The sequence below is a fragment of the Haemaphysalis longicornis genome, unplaced genomic scaffold, assembly GCF_048455015.1.
Source record: "Haemaphysalis longicornis isolate Haplotype H1 unplaced genomic scaffold, Haemaphysalis longicornis Haplotype H1 scaffold_13, whole genome shotgun sequence".
NCBI lineage: Eukaryota > Metazoa > Arthropoda > Arachnida > Ixodida > Ixodidae > Haemaphysalis > Haemaphysalis longicornis.
In genome coordinates this window covers 89,022,351-89,038,578 of record NW_027526233.1, presented here as the reverse complement: position 1 = coordinate 89,038,578, position 16,228 = coordinate 89,022,351, and the positions used below count along the sequence as shown (strand labels likewise).

At 49.2% G+C, this 16,228-nt stretch overlaps 1 protein-coding gene across 1 annotated transcript in view; it reads right to left on the bottom strand.

The window, feature by feature from the left end:
* The window catches only part of LOC144163940 (uncharacterized), a 77,275-nt gene that overhangs the window by 28,192 nt on the left and 32,855 nt on the right, over nt 1-16,228 (bottom strand). Inside the window, exons 6-7 of the mRNA XM_077694590.1 lie at nt 2,561-2,596; nt 662-697 (exon numbers count right to left, since the gene is read on the bottom strand). Of these exons, the coding sequence (XP_077550716.1) occupies nt 662-697; nt 2,561-2,596 (72 nt within the window). The remainder of the gene's footprint in view (nt 1-661; nt 698-2,560; nt 2,597-16,228) is intronic.

Genomic DNA, 16,228 nt, shown 5'->3' with positions numbered 1-16,228 from the left:
CCGCGGCTATGACGCAACACAATCCAACACAATCCACTTTAATCCAATTCAATCCGAATCCAATCCAGTCCAAGTCAAGCCAAGCTAAGCCAAGCCAAGCCAAGCCAATCCAATTCAATCCAATCCCATCCAATCCAATACAACCCAATCCAATGCCCCTCGCGAGAGTGGTCACTATCGGAAAGGAGAGGGGCAGAGTGGCTGTGGACAACAACAACGGACGCACGCGGACAACAACAACGGACTCACGCAGGCAGGACAGGGCCGCCGACAAGAGATGCTCTCAGCGTCGCATCTAAAACTCCGGGGAGTGCGGGTTGAGCCGTTCTATACGGATTCTAAAAGAGGAATTGGGCGTGGTTGTGCGCGGTTTAAGATTGCCGAGGCCTACTCCGGTCTATGGTGAATTAGTGTCCCATAACATGTTATCGTAAGGAAGGCTGAAGCGTGAGGGCGGTTACGGTAGAGCGACACTACACCACTCCCACTGGAGCACCAGTATTTGTTTGGCTGATAGGCGATGGAATCTTTTTGTAACTCTCAGCCTTGCTACCTACTCGGGTGTTTAGTTAAATGATGGGAATTCTCTTGTGGTTGACAAAACATTCTAGAATTTCTAGAATAATTTACTTATTCTAATGCAGCCTAAAAACTTCCTCACCTTTTCGAAGTTCCCCGTCTCTTTTGGGCGGTCCATCTAGGAGTAAAGAAAAAGGTTAAGATACTCTTATCTTACGCACTGACACAAAAATTTTGCATCTTGTTTTTGTTGTTGCGATAAGTAGCTAGTGACCTACTTATAACCTCTAGAAACCTCATTTACTTCAGCGTGCGACGGTTGTTTAATTAGAGGCATTTTCATTGCGGCAAGTCGCAGTTTCGGTTTCAGCGAGTGCCGCGAAACGATGGATTTTGTGGATTTTGTCTGAACAAAGATGACCATGTGACCGTCGGAGGGATATCACAGTCACAGAGCAGAGCCGCCGTAGCACTGTCGAATCCGCATCGACGGCAGTTTCTGCGAATGCGCCCACGTACTGAAATCGTGAGGTGCTTAATAAAAAAGCGACCGTGGATGTGACGCAGGCGCGGCGAGAGCAAATGCTACCGCGGCTAAAGAACGACGCGCGACGCTCGAGTCGGTGGGTGGCAAGACGCGCGCAGGGAGCAGCCGGCCGGCCTACCGGTCTGCCTACAGGTCCGCCTACAGATCTGTTCGGCTTAGCACTGCGGCGGATATTCGGGTGCCGCTCTCGTAAGCGGTGGAGATGACAATTTTTAATGCAACCCGCCATCGCATCATTAGCTCCTTTATCATGTAAGCCACCATGGTCGGGACTTGGGGACAATTTCGTGCAGGGGTAACAAGCTATCACTCGAGCTACCTGCGCCGGCCTGGGCCACTTCGCGGCCGTGGCCGCCGCCTGCACAGCGACCGTGCGGCTACCTCAGAGGGCTTTTCGTGCCTCCGGCGCGTTTTCGCATCCAATGGTAATAAACAGTAATAGAAACAGAGTGCCTGGAATTGCTGTAGAACTTTGGTCGCGGCCAGCTGCTCGATGAGCTGACGAAATCACGGCGCCTCCGCCGCCAACGATCGGGTCGTTCGTTCCCGAGAGCAGAAGCTCCGCCCTCCGGCCCTAAGATTGGAGCGGCGAGCCGGGCGAGCCGGCGAAAAACGCCGGCAGTGCGGAAGCGGCAAACACAAACTCGTGACGTGTTTGGATGTTGTTTATTTACACAATATCTTCGGGATGTCGATTGCGCGTGGTCCTCTGCTGGCTGCTCGGTTGTGTTTCGCACACATTAAAATTGATTTTAAATATGTTCTAGGCTGTATTCGCCGCTGATATTTGGGAGATGATGTATACGTGTTCCCATCAATCTGTCTCCGAAATTATTTCGCCTTCAAAATTTTGTGTCAGTGCCCCTTTAAACGAATAAATGGAGGGAAAACATGGAAGTTAAAACGTCGTTAGAGATGTACAGGGCTGAGAAATTGAACATCAGAAAGGAACATTTCTACGATAATTCCAAGGGAGTGCTTTGCTTTTTGAGGCTAGAGCACGTTGCCTGCGAACTAAGAGTTTTGTAGGGAAGTATTCACAAAATGATGGGGTATTCGTGGTCTGCGGAAAAGATACAGAAACTATGCGGCACATAGTGTTAGAATGTGAGGGTATCCATCCAAATCTACATGAAGGTAATATTGGGCTTCCAGAGGCCCTAGGATTTAAGGGTACCACAGAGGAAGTTAACTTCAGGGCTGTCGAGCGGACGAAAAGAAGATCAGAATGCTGGTGCACGAAAAGCAGAGAGAGGAATACTGCCTAAGACAGTTACCACCTGTAACAGAAAAAAAAAGTATTTTGTGCCTAATAAGCTTCTTGTGCCTGCCCTAGCAGCGCTAGTATTAAACCAACAGTGTGAAACGTAGGTATATTAGTCCTTTTTGGTAAGATGACATGTCATCACTCCGATACAAAGGGGAAACCAATAGAAATCATCATCATCATCACCACCATACCAAGTGTCTAATGCAGCCAAAAAACTTCCTTACCTTTTCGAGGTTACCCGTCCCTTTTGGTTGGTGCATCTAGCAGTAAACAGAAAGGATAACACACTCATTACCTCACGAAAACGATACGAGGCATGGATTGACCAGCCGGAAACTGTCTAATTAGTGTCGCATCATGGCGGCTATGGGAGCAGTCTGTAGATTTTACCCAACCGGCCAAAACGCTTCCCATCACTGACTACCGAGAGTCGCTTTTATTATTAACAATGACTCTCTGCCAGCCATATATTTGTGGCCAGCTCCCGACCTATTACTCAGCCATGCGAATGTAAGGCAATGGGTCGGCTTAACACCCCGTAAATTTCGCCAATGCCGTAACATCCCGTGAAGGTCCATATACTGTTGCCCTGCTGTTGAAATATCACTGTTGAACTTTGCTACCCCGCCCATCACAACTTGAATCGCCACAGGGGCAGCAACCTCAAGCATGGATCCGCTCGCTCTTCATTGCCGATTGACTTCACTTCTAATTCAATAGTTCACTTCTGTTCTACCGCTTCTGAAGACGGTTCATAACGTACATGTTATGATAGTTGTATGAGTACCTGTTATGAGTACTTGTAAACTAGTACTCCAAGCACTTCTGTCGCGCACTTCACCGCCCTTTCTCCAAACCTTCGTCGGTCTTTGCCATAACTCTCCTCCGGCACTGTTGCTTTCCTTTCCCGGCGGAGGTTTCCCCTTTTTGTAGGGTCCAGTATTCTGTAGCCCATAACAATTTCGTTTGACCACACATAGTGGAATAAATTTAAAAGCGTTAGTTGCTTATCGGTCAACAAAAGAATACCTGGCCGTTGCCAGTACATTTTAAACAGGAAAAAACTTCGCTGCAAATATTTCATGGGGACAGTGCTGGGTTAGGCAATGCATTGGCTAAGTTTTATGTTTTCTTACCGAGATACTCTTATGGGAGTGGTTGAATTATGTAGCAAGAGACGTGTTTTAATCATGTAGTTTCTGAGTATGCCGTCAATTGCAATAATTTACGAATAGTTACATCTTTCCACAGAATTTTTGTTGCGGCACGGGAAGGTATTAAAATTCAAGACAAAGGAATATATGTATTGTTAAAGGGTTTATTGGTGCTCAGGAACACCGAAGAAGAAGTCAGAAGACAAGGGGTGATGCCGAGCCAGCTGAACCTCTTCTTCACAAGCTCCGTCTGATCATGATAGATGAGGTGTGCCAAAAGCACGGCAGTGATGATGATCCACGATAATGCACGGCAATGGCGCTGTCAGGGAATGTCCCGTAGTCTTCGCTACAATTTCCCCCCGTGGAAGAAGACGCCATCCTGGCGGCGAATTACTGACCAGAGGAAACCAGAGGTTCGTGATAGGGTTTTAAGCGCTGCACGTGGATAGTCTCACGCCCACGGCGGCGGAGGTCCGTAGAGAGGGCCATAGGCTCAACGATGTAGTTTACTGGTGACGTACGCTCCAAGACGCGGTAGGGGCCATGATACTTGGCGAGAAACTTCGTAGACAATCCCGGGGTGGTCGAAGGAATCCATAGCCAAACCAATGACCCCGGCGAATAAGTTGGTGCCACAGCTGTGTCGTCGTGGCGAGATTTTTGCCGCCAATGGTCTTCAGCTGTGAAGGTTTTCGCGAGTTGTCGGCACTCTTCCGCGTCTTTGGCGGCTTCTGATGCTGGGGTGCACTCCGAGACATCCGGACTATAAGGAAGCACGGTGTAGAGAGTGCACGATGGTTCTCGTCCGTAGAGTAGGTAGAAAGGGGAGAAGCCGGCTGTAGCCTGTATGACCGTATTGTATGCGTACGTCACATAGGTCGGAGTCACATGCGTACGTCGCATAGGAGTCATAGTGGTCGGAGGAGACGTACATGGACAGCATGTCTCCAAGAGTTCGATTAAAACGCTCAGTGAGGCCATTAGTCTGCGGGTGGTACGCAGTTGGTGTGCGGTGGATAATACGGCACTCAGTGGGGAGCTTCGCGACAACATCGGATAAGAAGACACGTCCTCGGTCACTTAGGAGTTCTCGAGGCGCTCCGTGGCGCAATATGGAGCGACGTAATAGAAAGGAGGCGTCGTCTCGTGCTGTGGCGGTAGGTAGTGCAGCGGTTTCAGCGTAGCGCGTGAGATGGTCGACCGCAACAATGACCCAACGATTCCCGGTGGCTGTTTAGGGCAAAGGCCCGTACAGGTCAATGCCTACTCGGTCAAATGGTTTCGCCGGGCAAGGAAGGGGCTGCAGCGGACCAATAGAACGTGACGGCGGTGACTTGCGGCGTTGGCAGGTAGCACATGATCGGATGTACTTGCGCACAAAGTTATACATGCCTCGCCAATAATAGCGCAGGCGGATACGCTGGTATGTTTTGAGCACCCCTGCATGGCCACAGGTGGGATCGGCATGAAGAGTGTCACAAATGTCGATGCGCAGATGACGAGGAATGACAAGCAGCCACTTCCGTCCTTAGGTGTCGTAGTTGCGGCGATACAGCAATTCGTCGCGAATCGTGAAGTGCGAAGCTTGCCTGCTCAGAGCCCGAGATCCGTGAGCGGGTGACGTGCCAGAAAGCAAAGAGATGAGGGAAACAACCCAGGGGTCTTTTCGCTGCTCTGTTCGGATGTCTGAGAAAGAAAGTGGTGACATGTCAGCGTCGTCAGCACGGAGGCACGCGTAGTCGTGGGACACTGACATTGGAGAATGGGAGAGGGCATCCGCACCGGAGTGTTTGCGGCCGGATCGATATACAACCCTTATGTCGTACTCCTGGAGCCGCAGACGGATCTGTCGTAATCCTGGAGCCCTGACGGATCTTTTAGTGTGGACAGCCAACAAAGTGCGTGGTGGTCTGTGACCACGTCGAAAGGGCGACCGTACAAATAGGGCCGGAACTTGTCCAGCGCCCAAACAAGGGCAAAGCACTCCTTCTCTGTCACGGAATAGTTGGATTCGGCTCAGGTAAGGGTGCGGCTGGCGTAGGCAACGACGTATTCATCAAAGCCTGACTTTCGCCGGGCCAGTACAGCGCCATAGCCGACCCCGCTGGCATCAGTGTGGACCTCCGTACGCGCGTCAGGGTCGAAATGTCGGAGAATAAAAGGTGACGTAAAAAGTCGCCGCAACGTCACGAATGCCTTTTCACATTCAAAGGTCCACGCGGAGAGTTTGTGGAAGCGTTACTGAGTAGCTGCGTCAATGGCGCAACAATGGTGGCAAAGGTGCGGACGAATCGTCGAAAGTAGGAGCAAAGGCCTAGGAAGCTTCGCAGTGCCTTCATAGAGGTCGGCTTGGGGAACTCAGCAACAGCCTTGATCTTAGACGCGTTGGGCATAACACCGTCCTTCGAGACAACGTGACCCAGTATAGTTAACTGCCGTGCAGCAAAGTGGCATTTTTTGAGGTTTAGTTGTAGCTTTGCGCCGGCAAGACAGATCAGAACTTGCTCCAGGCGCCGTAAATGGGTGTCGAAATCTGGGGAAAAAATTACGACGTCGTCCAAATAGCAGAGACATATCTTCCATTTTAGTCCGCGCAAAATGTTGTCCATCATGCGCTCGAAAGTGGCAGGTGCATTGCAAAGGCCGAACGGCATGACGTTAAACTCGTAGAGTCCGTCGGGTGCACGGAGCAAGAATATATAGGAGAGAGAGAGAGAGAGGTAATACTTTATTTCCTTTCAAAAGGGAAGGGGAAACGGGGGTGGCGGGGAGGCTAAGAGCCGCCTCGTTCCAGGCAGCTTCTGGTGGCCTTCAAGATGAAGTCCGCCAGGCTCCTCTGCTCCTCCAACTTGGTTGCAGTAGTCAGGCACTCTCTAGTGTGATGTGACCTAATTGGCTTGGTGTCTGGGCAGACCCACAGGATGTGGGTTTGATCCTGCGGTACCTTACAGCGTGCACACTTTGGGAGGGGTGTGTGGGTTTGGTTTCTGTACAGGTGAAGTAGAGCTGGTGTGAGAAGCGTGTTTGTCTGGGCTTGACGAAGGGTAACCTGTTCCTGCCGGGTCAGTCTGGGATGAGGTGACGGCAGGCGTCTCTTATCGGGTAGGTAGGTCTTTAGTGTGAGGGTAGGAGGACTAGGGTTCTGGACTTGGTCACTGATGTCGGGAGCCCGGAGAAGGGTTTCGCGGGCGAGCAGGTCAGCTCCTTCATTCCACGACATGCCAGTGTGCCCAGGCATCCAGTACACCCTAACTGGTCCTTTGACGGCCGAAAAAAGGGGTACCGCATTTGGATGGCTAGTGTTTTGGCCCAAAAGAATGCATGCTTTTTTCGAATCGGTGTAAATATTGGTGATTCTACTAGGTTCGGATTGGTGAGCTGCTGCAAGGGCTATGGCGAGAATTTCCGCCTCCTCCACTGTGTGGCTGGCGCGATCGAGCGACCAGATAATGTCAGAATGATAACCACGGCGACCTATGGTGCTCCGCAGCTGCAGCGGCGAACAATTTGACAGCGGCACCTGGTTGAATGTATTAAAAACAATACTGTTGTTTGCAGCATTCGCCACAAGGCGTGAATCGCTATGCGCTCGAGCTGCTGCGCGACGCGGTCCCTGTTCTGTGAAGCGGGCACGGGACGCGCGTTTATCTCTCTGGGACGTAGCGCGCGCGTGCGTCATCGTCCCGCAACGTCGGTGATGCTGGCACTTTTCAGTGCACTGTCGCAAAACCATTAAATTGGCCGGTGCACTAAACTCGCTTCGAGCGCATCGCATGCGAGATAAGGAGGTGCGTTTGCAGGTTTTACTTTTTTTTGCGTTTACGGGTTTGTATTTCGGGCTTGCTGTTCGCGCAAGATTGTTTACGCATTAAAAAAATGCCCGTTTTATTCGCTCGTACCAGCCGGTTTAAATTTGACAGAAAAATAATCACGAAGGCGGGCTCTTCAGGCAACGGAAGCGCAGAAGAGCGCACACACCCTTGCTTTGGCCACGGAATGTTTCGGCGGCCCGGCCGGGTTGGACTGGGCGAGCGCGAACAGAACAAGCGCCGGACGTGGCGATGACCGCGCACTTCCTTCGCTTGCCGCCAGATGCCGCAAACTTGACGTTCACCAAGTGCTTGTGACGTTATTAGGCTGCCCCAGGAAGCTCAGTTTCCCCTCCTATTTTGTTCTTGCTCCGTGGTCGGGTTTTATAAATGCCGTGTTTTTCGATCAGCCTCTGCCATAGGCACCTGCCAGTATCCCGAACGCAAATCGAGGGACGAGATGTACTCAGCTCCCTGTAGGCAGTCAAGTGCGTCGTCAATACGCGGTAGAGGGTAGACGTCCTTCCTGGTGATCTTGTTGAGGCGGCGATAGTCGACGCAAAAGCGTATAGATCCATCCTTCTTCGTCACTAGAACGACTGGTGACGCCCAGAGACTGTTTGAGGGCCGAATAACGTCGCGTTGGAGCATGTCATCCACGTGGACATAAATAATGCGACGCTCTTTCGGAGAAACACGATAGGGTCGTTGTCGTAGCGGTGAGTGCGAGCCAGTGTCTATGGTGTGTTCCACTGCTGATGTTCGGCTGAGCGAGGGTTTCACGCTGTCAAAAGACGATCGAAATCATTGAAGACGTGCCAGCAGCTTAGCTAGTTGTGTTGGGGCGAGGTCGTTGTCGATGGCCTTACTAAATACGTCGGAGTTAGATGCGTCTTCTGATGACACTGGGCTCAACTCTAGAATATCAAGGTGAGGGGGATCATCGGGCACGTCAACTACGGCATTATGATCGACAGGTTCAATCCAGCCGAGCGTTTCACCTTGCAGCAAAGATAACAAATGGGAGTACAAATTTGTAAACAGCATGCGGCTAGCACCAGCGTGGTTCGATAAGAGAGCGGACGGCAGCGGAAGACGCCTGCGGCGGTTGAAGAGCACAGATGGCGTAAAGAGCACAGTGGCGTCAGACAGTGCTCCGTTTCCGTCAGCACGGAAACGGAGCACTGCGGCGGAATGGTAGTGTCCTCGCTGACGACAAGTTTAGCGGCGTTCGCTTAGTCACTGTACACGTCACACTGTGAAGTAAACTCAACCTCCGCACGCGCACAGTCAATGACGGCATTGTGGCGAGCGAGGAAGTCCCAGCCCAGAATAACGTCATGGGAACACGAAGGCAGCACGATAAGTTCGATTATGTACAAGAGGCCTTGGATGGTGACACGAGCTGTGCACGCCGCCAAGGCTTGAATATGTTGCGCGCTCGCAGTACGTAGCGAGAAGCCACCCAACGGCGTCATCACTTTTCTAATCGTCCGACAAAAGTTTCCACTAATCACTGACACAGCAGCGCCTGTATCGACTAACGCCTGTGTTGGTCTGGCTTCTACTAATACGTCAATAACGTTCAGGGGAGAAAAACGAGGCCTTGAAGAGTTCGACCGTAGTGCAGTTCTTGCCTCAGGAACTGCGGTTGCTAGTTTTCCTCTTCGGAAGCGGGTTGCCGTCGACGCATCGGAGAAATAGAGCGGCGACGCGGAGACGACGAGCGACGATTCCCAGAAGCGTGGTGGTCAGCAGGTGAGGGACTGGTGTGATATCCATCGGAGACGTCGTGGGGGACTGGCGGCCTGTTGGACAAACCATAAGTCGGCGGTCGGGGAACAGCCGTGGCTGGCGGTATGCGGCGGCAATATTTCGCGACATGCCCGGCATAACGGCAAAGGAAACAAATTGGGCGGTTGTCCCACGTTCGCCAGCCATTGTTAAACTGGGCAGGAGGCCGAACTGGAGGAAATGGGGTCATTGGTGGTACCGGGCGCTGATAAGATGGTGCGTCCTGGCGTGGAGGGACTCCCATGGTGTCAGCACACGTCATAATCGGCGCCGGAGGCGACCGGGCGGCAGTTTCTGCATGCGTCATCGGCGCGGTTAACGCAGTGATGTGATGAGGATCCACAACGGCAGTACGCGGCAGGGCTTCAGCTAAGTGCTCCTGAATCACCCTCCTGAGTGTCGGCACAACAGGGGACGGAGTCTCGGCAACGCAAGGCAGCAGAGAAAGCTGACGAGCGACTTCCTCACAGACAATTTCCTTTATGCGCGACAACAAGGAAGGGCTTTCGGGGTCACCAATCAAACTTGCTAAAATGTCGTCAGGAGCTGAAGGCCGCCGCGTGAGGCTTCGCTGCCGCCGAAGCTCGTCGAAACTCTGGCAGAGGTTTACTACGTCAGCAACTGAACGAGGGTCCCTCGCCAAGAGCATCTGAAAGGCATCGTTGTCTATACCTTTCATTACGTGCTTGATTTTATCAGCTTCGGCCATGGATTGATCGACACGCCTGCATAGGTCCAGATCGTCCTCGATGTAACTGGTAAACGTTTCACCAGTTTTCTGCGCATGGGTGCGCAAGCTTTGCTCTGCGAGCAGTTTCCGCACGGCGGGACGGCCAAAAGCTCTCAAGAAGCGCGTCTTCAACTCGGACCAGGTGTCTATATCGGCGACGTTGTTACTAAACCACGTCTCGGCGAGTAAAGTTAAGTAGAAGCCCACGTTGTTGAATTTCATCACATCATCCCACCTGTTGTACATGCTCACGCGTTCGTACGCCGACAACCAGTCCTCGACATCCTGGTCTTCCGCTCCGCTGAACTTGGCAGGATCCCGTTGCCGGGTCGCGCCAGAACAGATGATGGTTGGGGCCGGAGGAACCACGGGCGGGTCAGGCATGGCCGTAGGGTTGGTCCGGCTGCGAAGTTCCAGGGTGGGGACAAGGACTCCGCACTCTCCACCAAACTGTTAAGGGGTTTGTTGGGGCTCAGGAACACAGAGGAAGCAGTCAGTAGACAAGGGGTGATGCCGAGCCAGCTGAACCTCTTTTCACAAGCTCCTTCTGATGATGATAGACGAGGTGTGCCAAAAGCACGGCAGTGATGATGATCCACGATAATGCACGGCAATGGCGCTGTCAGGGAATGTCCCGTAGTCTTTGCTACAGTATTAGTGTATCGAACCAGAGAAGCTACGGCTTAGGTTACGGTTCGGGTTCGGGTAAATTTATTTCGTTCCAGTTCAGTCTCAATTAGACTAAATCACACGCCGAACCGGTTCGGGAACCGGTTCCAAAGCTTGAACCGGTTCGCGAACCGGTTCATAGCTGAATGATTAGCGAAGTGTGAAACAATAGCTTTATATTCTTTGAATTCACCATAACACTCACTGTTTCTTCACGCGAAATACTGTGTTTTAAAATAAAAATGGTGCAGTTGTGAAGTCAATTTTTAAAATTTGGTCCAGATTTAAAGGAAAACGCACGATCTCCTATTTATCACCCTTAAAGGAGCCATGAAGACAAAGTACAAGTTTGTGTTATTATAAAGATTTCGTGTTTTATATGCCCCCAGCGCTTGTGCGAATGCCAAGGATGCTTTATTCGCTGAGAAATTATTTATTTAAGCAAAAATATCGATTTTCCCCCTAAATCGAGCGTTTTCGTGGTATGCAATGACATCACCGGAACCGAACACTGTGCAGTCGATTGGGAAGCCTCGTTTACCCGTGATGAACATAGATGGCGCCACCATACCATGGCAAGCTGTTTTAGGCCATTGGTTTGTTTTTGGCAGTGTTTAAACCTGGCTTGTTTTTGTTAAGGGAGAAAATAATCGTTTTGTGAAAGGGACTGCTCGCTCGACAAATACGGTCACATAAGACACCGTTGCTTACATTAATCGGCTAGTGTCGTCTGAGACAACCTCAAAGTCCCGAAGTCCTGCTCAGCTAAAGCAAGCGTAGTGCGCGCAGTACCAACAGCAGTACGCATCGGTACCTCTATGTTTACGTGCGCTATCGTAACTTCCCCTGTTTGTCCTACAATTCTTACGGTTTTGAAAAGAACGTTCCCGATATTTAGGCGCAAATAGCTCGTTCGGCGAGCTTCATCATCATCATCACCATCATCATCACCAGCCTATCTACGCCCACTGTAGGGCAAAAAGCTCTCCCATTATTCTCTAATTACCCCGGTCCTGTGCCAACTGTCACTAATTTTTCCCAGCAAACTTCTTGATCTCATCCGACCATATAACTTTCTGCCGCCTCCTGCTATGCTTTCCTTCTCTAGGGTTCCACTCTGTTACCCTTAATGACCAACGGTTATTTTGCCTACGCATTACATGCCCTGCCCACGTCCATTTCTTCTTCCTAATTTCTAAGTTCCCAAGTTCCCCATTAACAGCAACTTGCATTTTATTACGCAGGCGTGCACCCCCCTGCTCGCATAAAGCACGTGTTCGAAAAATTTCCCCGGCCATATCAACTAACGCGAACCTTAGGAGAGGCGAAGCATGGTACGTATGAACGAGTGCTGTGATTAACTTAACTTCCAAACTCTGTGTATGTGCTTGAAAACTCGTGTGCCTCACCTGGTTCTTTCTTTCTTTACTTACTTATTTTTTTGTTTATTTTTATTTGTTCATTTGTTTATCTATTTACTTATTTCTTTGTTCACCGACCCTCATGTTTTCGTTCTTTCAGATGGCGTAGCATGCTAAGCGATATGGCTCGGTTAACCTCGCTTTTATCATTAAATGCGTTTTCTCTCTCTCTCTTGCCTCACGGTTCGCGCTCATTCGGCACCGGAGAAGCGCCGGAGAGAGGAGCAATCACGCGCTTGCTACGTGGTGGCACCCTTTCTAGCATTGAACCGGATTTAAGCAATTCGCAATCTCCAGCTGCCCCAGCTTGAGGTATGTGCCAGGGGTCAACGCGAGTGCAGTTAATGCCCACGCATTGCCCTAGAAACTCGTCCTCGATGATCAAGTAGGCCCAGGCACCAAGTAAGAATGGCTCTTCTTGCTTCGACGGAACACCCGACCGGATCAGGCCTTGCGATGAGAGCCGGTGGGTTTTTGAGTGTGCCACATATAATAATCCCTCAACAAACAGCTTCGGCGTTTGCTTGAGGAGTGCTGAAGCGAACAGAAAACGTTCCACGAATCTTTAAATCATGTTAATTTATTTGAAAGCGGTTTCATCTGTTATGCACTTTTTTTAGTACGCGTTACGTTGTAGCGGGAGCTGTTGGAAAAACGAGTGTCCCGTGTTTCATTACTACCGTGGTTCAATTACGATGACGACGACAGGATACGCCAACAGCCCGAGCCCTTGAAGGGCTTCACTTCTAAAAACCTTCTTGCAAAGTCTTTCAACGGAACCATCACATCTCAGCAGTTGCGTGAGGTGTTCATTCCGACCAGACTAGCAAACTAGGGAGAGAAAAGGAACATACAAATATTTCATTGACTGGTGAGCGGGTGGTTCTTCAGGCCTGCGCACCGAGAAAAGCAACCTTATTGCAACTGCTGTAGGTTCCGACTTCCTGTGCGAGCTTACTCCCCCAGTCGTCGCTGGTACAAGAGCTCGGATGTGGGCAGCTGATCCACGTACCGCTCACGGTAGCGTTGACGTTGAGTGTAAGAGCAGGGGCGCGTTGCAACCCCTATTCCCGGCGGTATAGGGTGCCAAGAACCGGTTATTGGTAGGGTAGGGGGACAACGACCAGCGAAATTCACTATCAGTTGTTAACTCTCCCATTACAGGGCGGCATTAACGAGCTGCGGTGCATGGCAAAACATAGAGATCGCAGCCATACGAAAGAATTACGGCAGATCGCCATTCGAATGGGGTCCACCAACAAAGTTGGAATGGATTTCTACAAGTCGAGGGGAGAAAATGCGTCTACAGCATTAAGATGGAGAGCCGAGCTTGGGCATTCAGAATCCAGAAGGAGTGCTCAGCAGTCGTCTCAATCTTTTTGTTTGGCAGAGGTAAACTTCTTTGGTGTAAAGGCTGATTCATATAATATATTCAAGTGGGGCTCCAAAACACGAAGAAGAGAAAACTAGAAATATCTGAAAACACAGCGGATTAGAGATTACGAAGGAGCTTGCAATTTTCAACATGAACGTGTTTATTTGTAACCAACAAACATTTTTGAAATTAGCCAATGACCACATTGTATTTTCAAACTTGTACCCGGTATGCACTGTGTGATTTAGCACAGAAGTATATGGAAGTATTTATGTGTAAAATAACTACTACAGGATTTGTGTTGAAACACACAGATTTAAGGTGTCATTAGGGTTATAAACCTATTTCTTTGCTCATCTGATAACCACGCGTAGAGCTCAAGACATAAGCCTAACCCGAAAGTCTTTTGCGCAAGCTATTTGGATTGGACGCCCCGCACAATACCAAGACAATGTGGTCCTCATCTAACGCAGTCACCCTTCGGCAGTTACGTTATTTTTGGAAGAAACAAACCTCTGCACCACCACACCAAAGGCAATGTTCAGAGATGATATGGTCCTCTGAGTCCTTGAAATCTCTGCCGGAAGCACCATATGGATTCGAGGGTTCAAGATGCTGAACGTCTTGAAGCGAGTTTTCTTGAATGCTTCACCATCAGTATTTCGCGCTTTTGTAAGTTTTGTGGACACTGTCAAGTAATTAGACACTCTGCCACACTTCTTCATCCTGACATAAAGAAGTGCTTCGGGTGATATAAAGATAATCACTTGGAAACGCTCCGCTTATGAGCGTATGCGGATGCCCATAGGCGACTTTAGGTTTCTTTATTATTTTACAGGGGCTACCCGTTAGAACAATTCAAAGTACGCTGATGACATCGCGCTGCTCGTCAAAAATGGTATACAAGCGTCCTGATGTCTTGTTTTGCGGCAGCTGTTCTTGTGGCACATTGCTGTTCTACGAGTTACGTAGATGGAGCTCTGCAAAGAGGATTTTTTAGTCTCGTGTTCTCCTCACGCTGACTCAAATATTTATTGGCGCTCTTTATGGTAATCTTGATTGGCCCTAGTGTTTACTCAAACTTCCTCCCCATTTATTCATGAAAACATCGGTCAGCATGAAGGAAGAAATTCTATATTTGTTGGGCTGTTGGCATTGAACTTTCTTGAGAAAGGGCTTATGGAATATGAAAGTGCGTGGCCTGTCAGTATAGTAGCTTACTTGAGGATGACGCAAAGTGTTAACGTGTGGAACTGGTTAGTACGTACAACGAGCCAGGAGTAGAAACTTTTAAAACCAGACACCAGCCAGACCAAAAAAACTTCTGACATTAGAATGTTACAGAAGCATAATCAGCATTTGGGCCAAGGCCGGACGTGGCTTTGGACACAGCAAAGATATGGGAATACCTCACGGCCTCCAGATACTGCAGGAACTTTAACACGCAACAGACACCTGCGATTACAGTGGCAACAACCATACGCTTGTTCTCGTGCCCTTCCACTGAATAACTCAATTCCGGACAAATTTTCTGGGTACAAGCCAGTGTGTCGCACTTTTCCTACGGCAGTACGAAGTAGAGGGGACCCGTGTTTCTTCTAAAAACACGCGAATTGTGATCGTCAGCAAGGTTTGCATGCTGAATTCTGATATGTAAAAAGTTATTTTTGCAATTGGTTGTCCTCTTATTCTTTAAAAAAATCTTAGTTCGGAAAAACGGGGGGATTCCGTTAGCATCTCCACTAGGAAATTTGTAACTTTCTGGAAAGTAACTGAACACTTATAGTATGTACCAAAAAGACCGAACAAGATGCTCGTTTAAAAGCTGCACTAAAGCCAGCTCCGAAATACAACACGTTCCTCCGAGAAAGAAATACTTTCTAAGATGCCACGAATGTTACCTAATGCCACGTAAGCATCTCAACTAATCGGAACAAACCACTGGCTGAAGGCTTTGGGATATCGGCGACAAAATGGGGGCTTCTGCTTTCGTCTATATATTTTGTGAACCGGGCGACAATACTGCGAGACGTAATTATTAGTGCGTGCGGTCAGTATCTCGCCACTGGGTGCGGGAAGCGCTGTTCTAGTTTCTGTTTCGTAGCCGACGTGGGTCTTCAGGCCCAAAGTTGGGTTTCGAGCCTCAGGCCTACATACTGAAATTTGTATTGTTTGTCTGTATCCGGAAATTCCTTTTCATCGCCCTTGTTCTTAGAGTTTTGCTTTCATTTTCCTAATTAAATGACCGCCCAAACGGCTGATATTTTCATACGTGATTTACAAGTTTTTATAGTAGTACCGTGTGTCCTCCTCACTTAGTCACGACAGGATTGCTTTGCAACCCTCGACGCATATTTTCTCGCTTCTTAGAACATTTTTAACTTTCGGTTCGTTGATTTTTAAGACTTCCAAATGCACTACAAAATTTTCAGCCCATGCTAGCCTAAACACTGCTAGCGTACACATTATAACAGCACCTTCCGATACTTCTATCATCTGAACCATGTTGCGCCTAATGTCCTTTCTTCATTACTGAGCGCGTATATTATCTATACGTGATATACTGAGATTGCGTCGGGTATTAGTTGTTTTAAAGTTGTTTCGTTTTTTGCGACAGTGTACGGTGAATTGTCAGTAGTTCTTCAGTTAACGAATGCGACTACTCCGCCAATACAACTTAACATCGGCTTCTTTTCTTGGCACTGTCCTATAAAATTTCACCAGGATTTCTACACTTTATAAAAGGGTTCGCTCGTTTTTTTCGAAAATTTATTCTTTCAACACGGCCTAGTTAATATTATTATTACGCCATCACGCTGTCCATTCTTACAATTAGGCAATCTTGCTTCTGTCTTTTCATTAGGCGTGATTGGGAACCACTGTTTGTGATACTTCGCATACTGCCATTTCTGTGTACTCCTGGAGAAATGCTTTCTT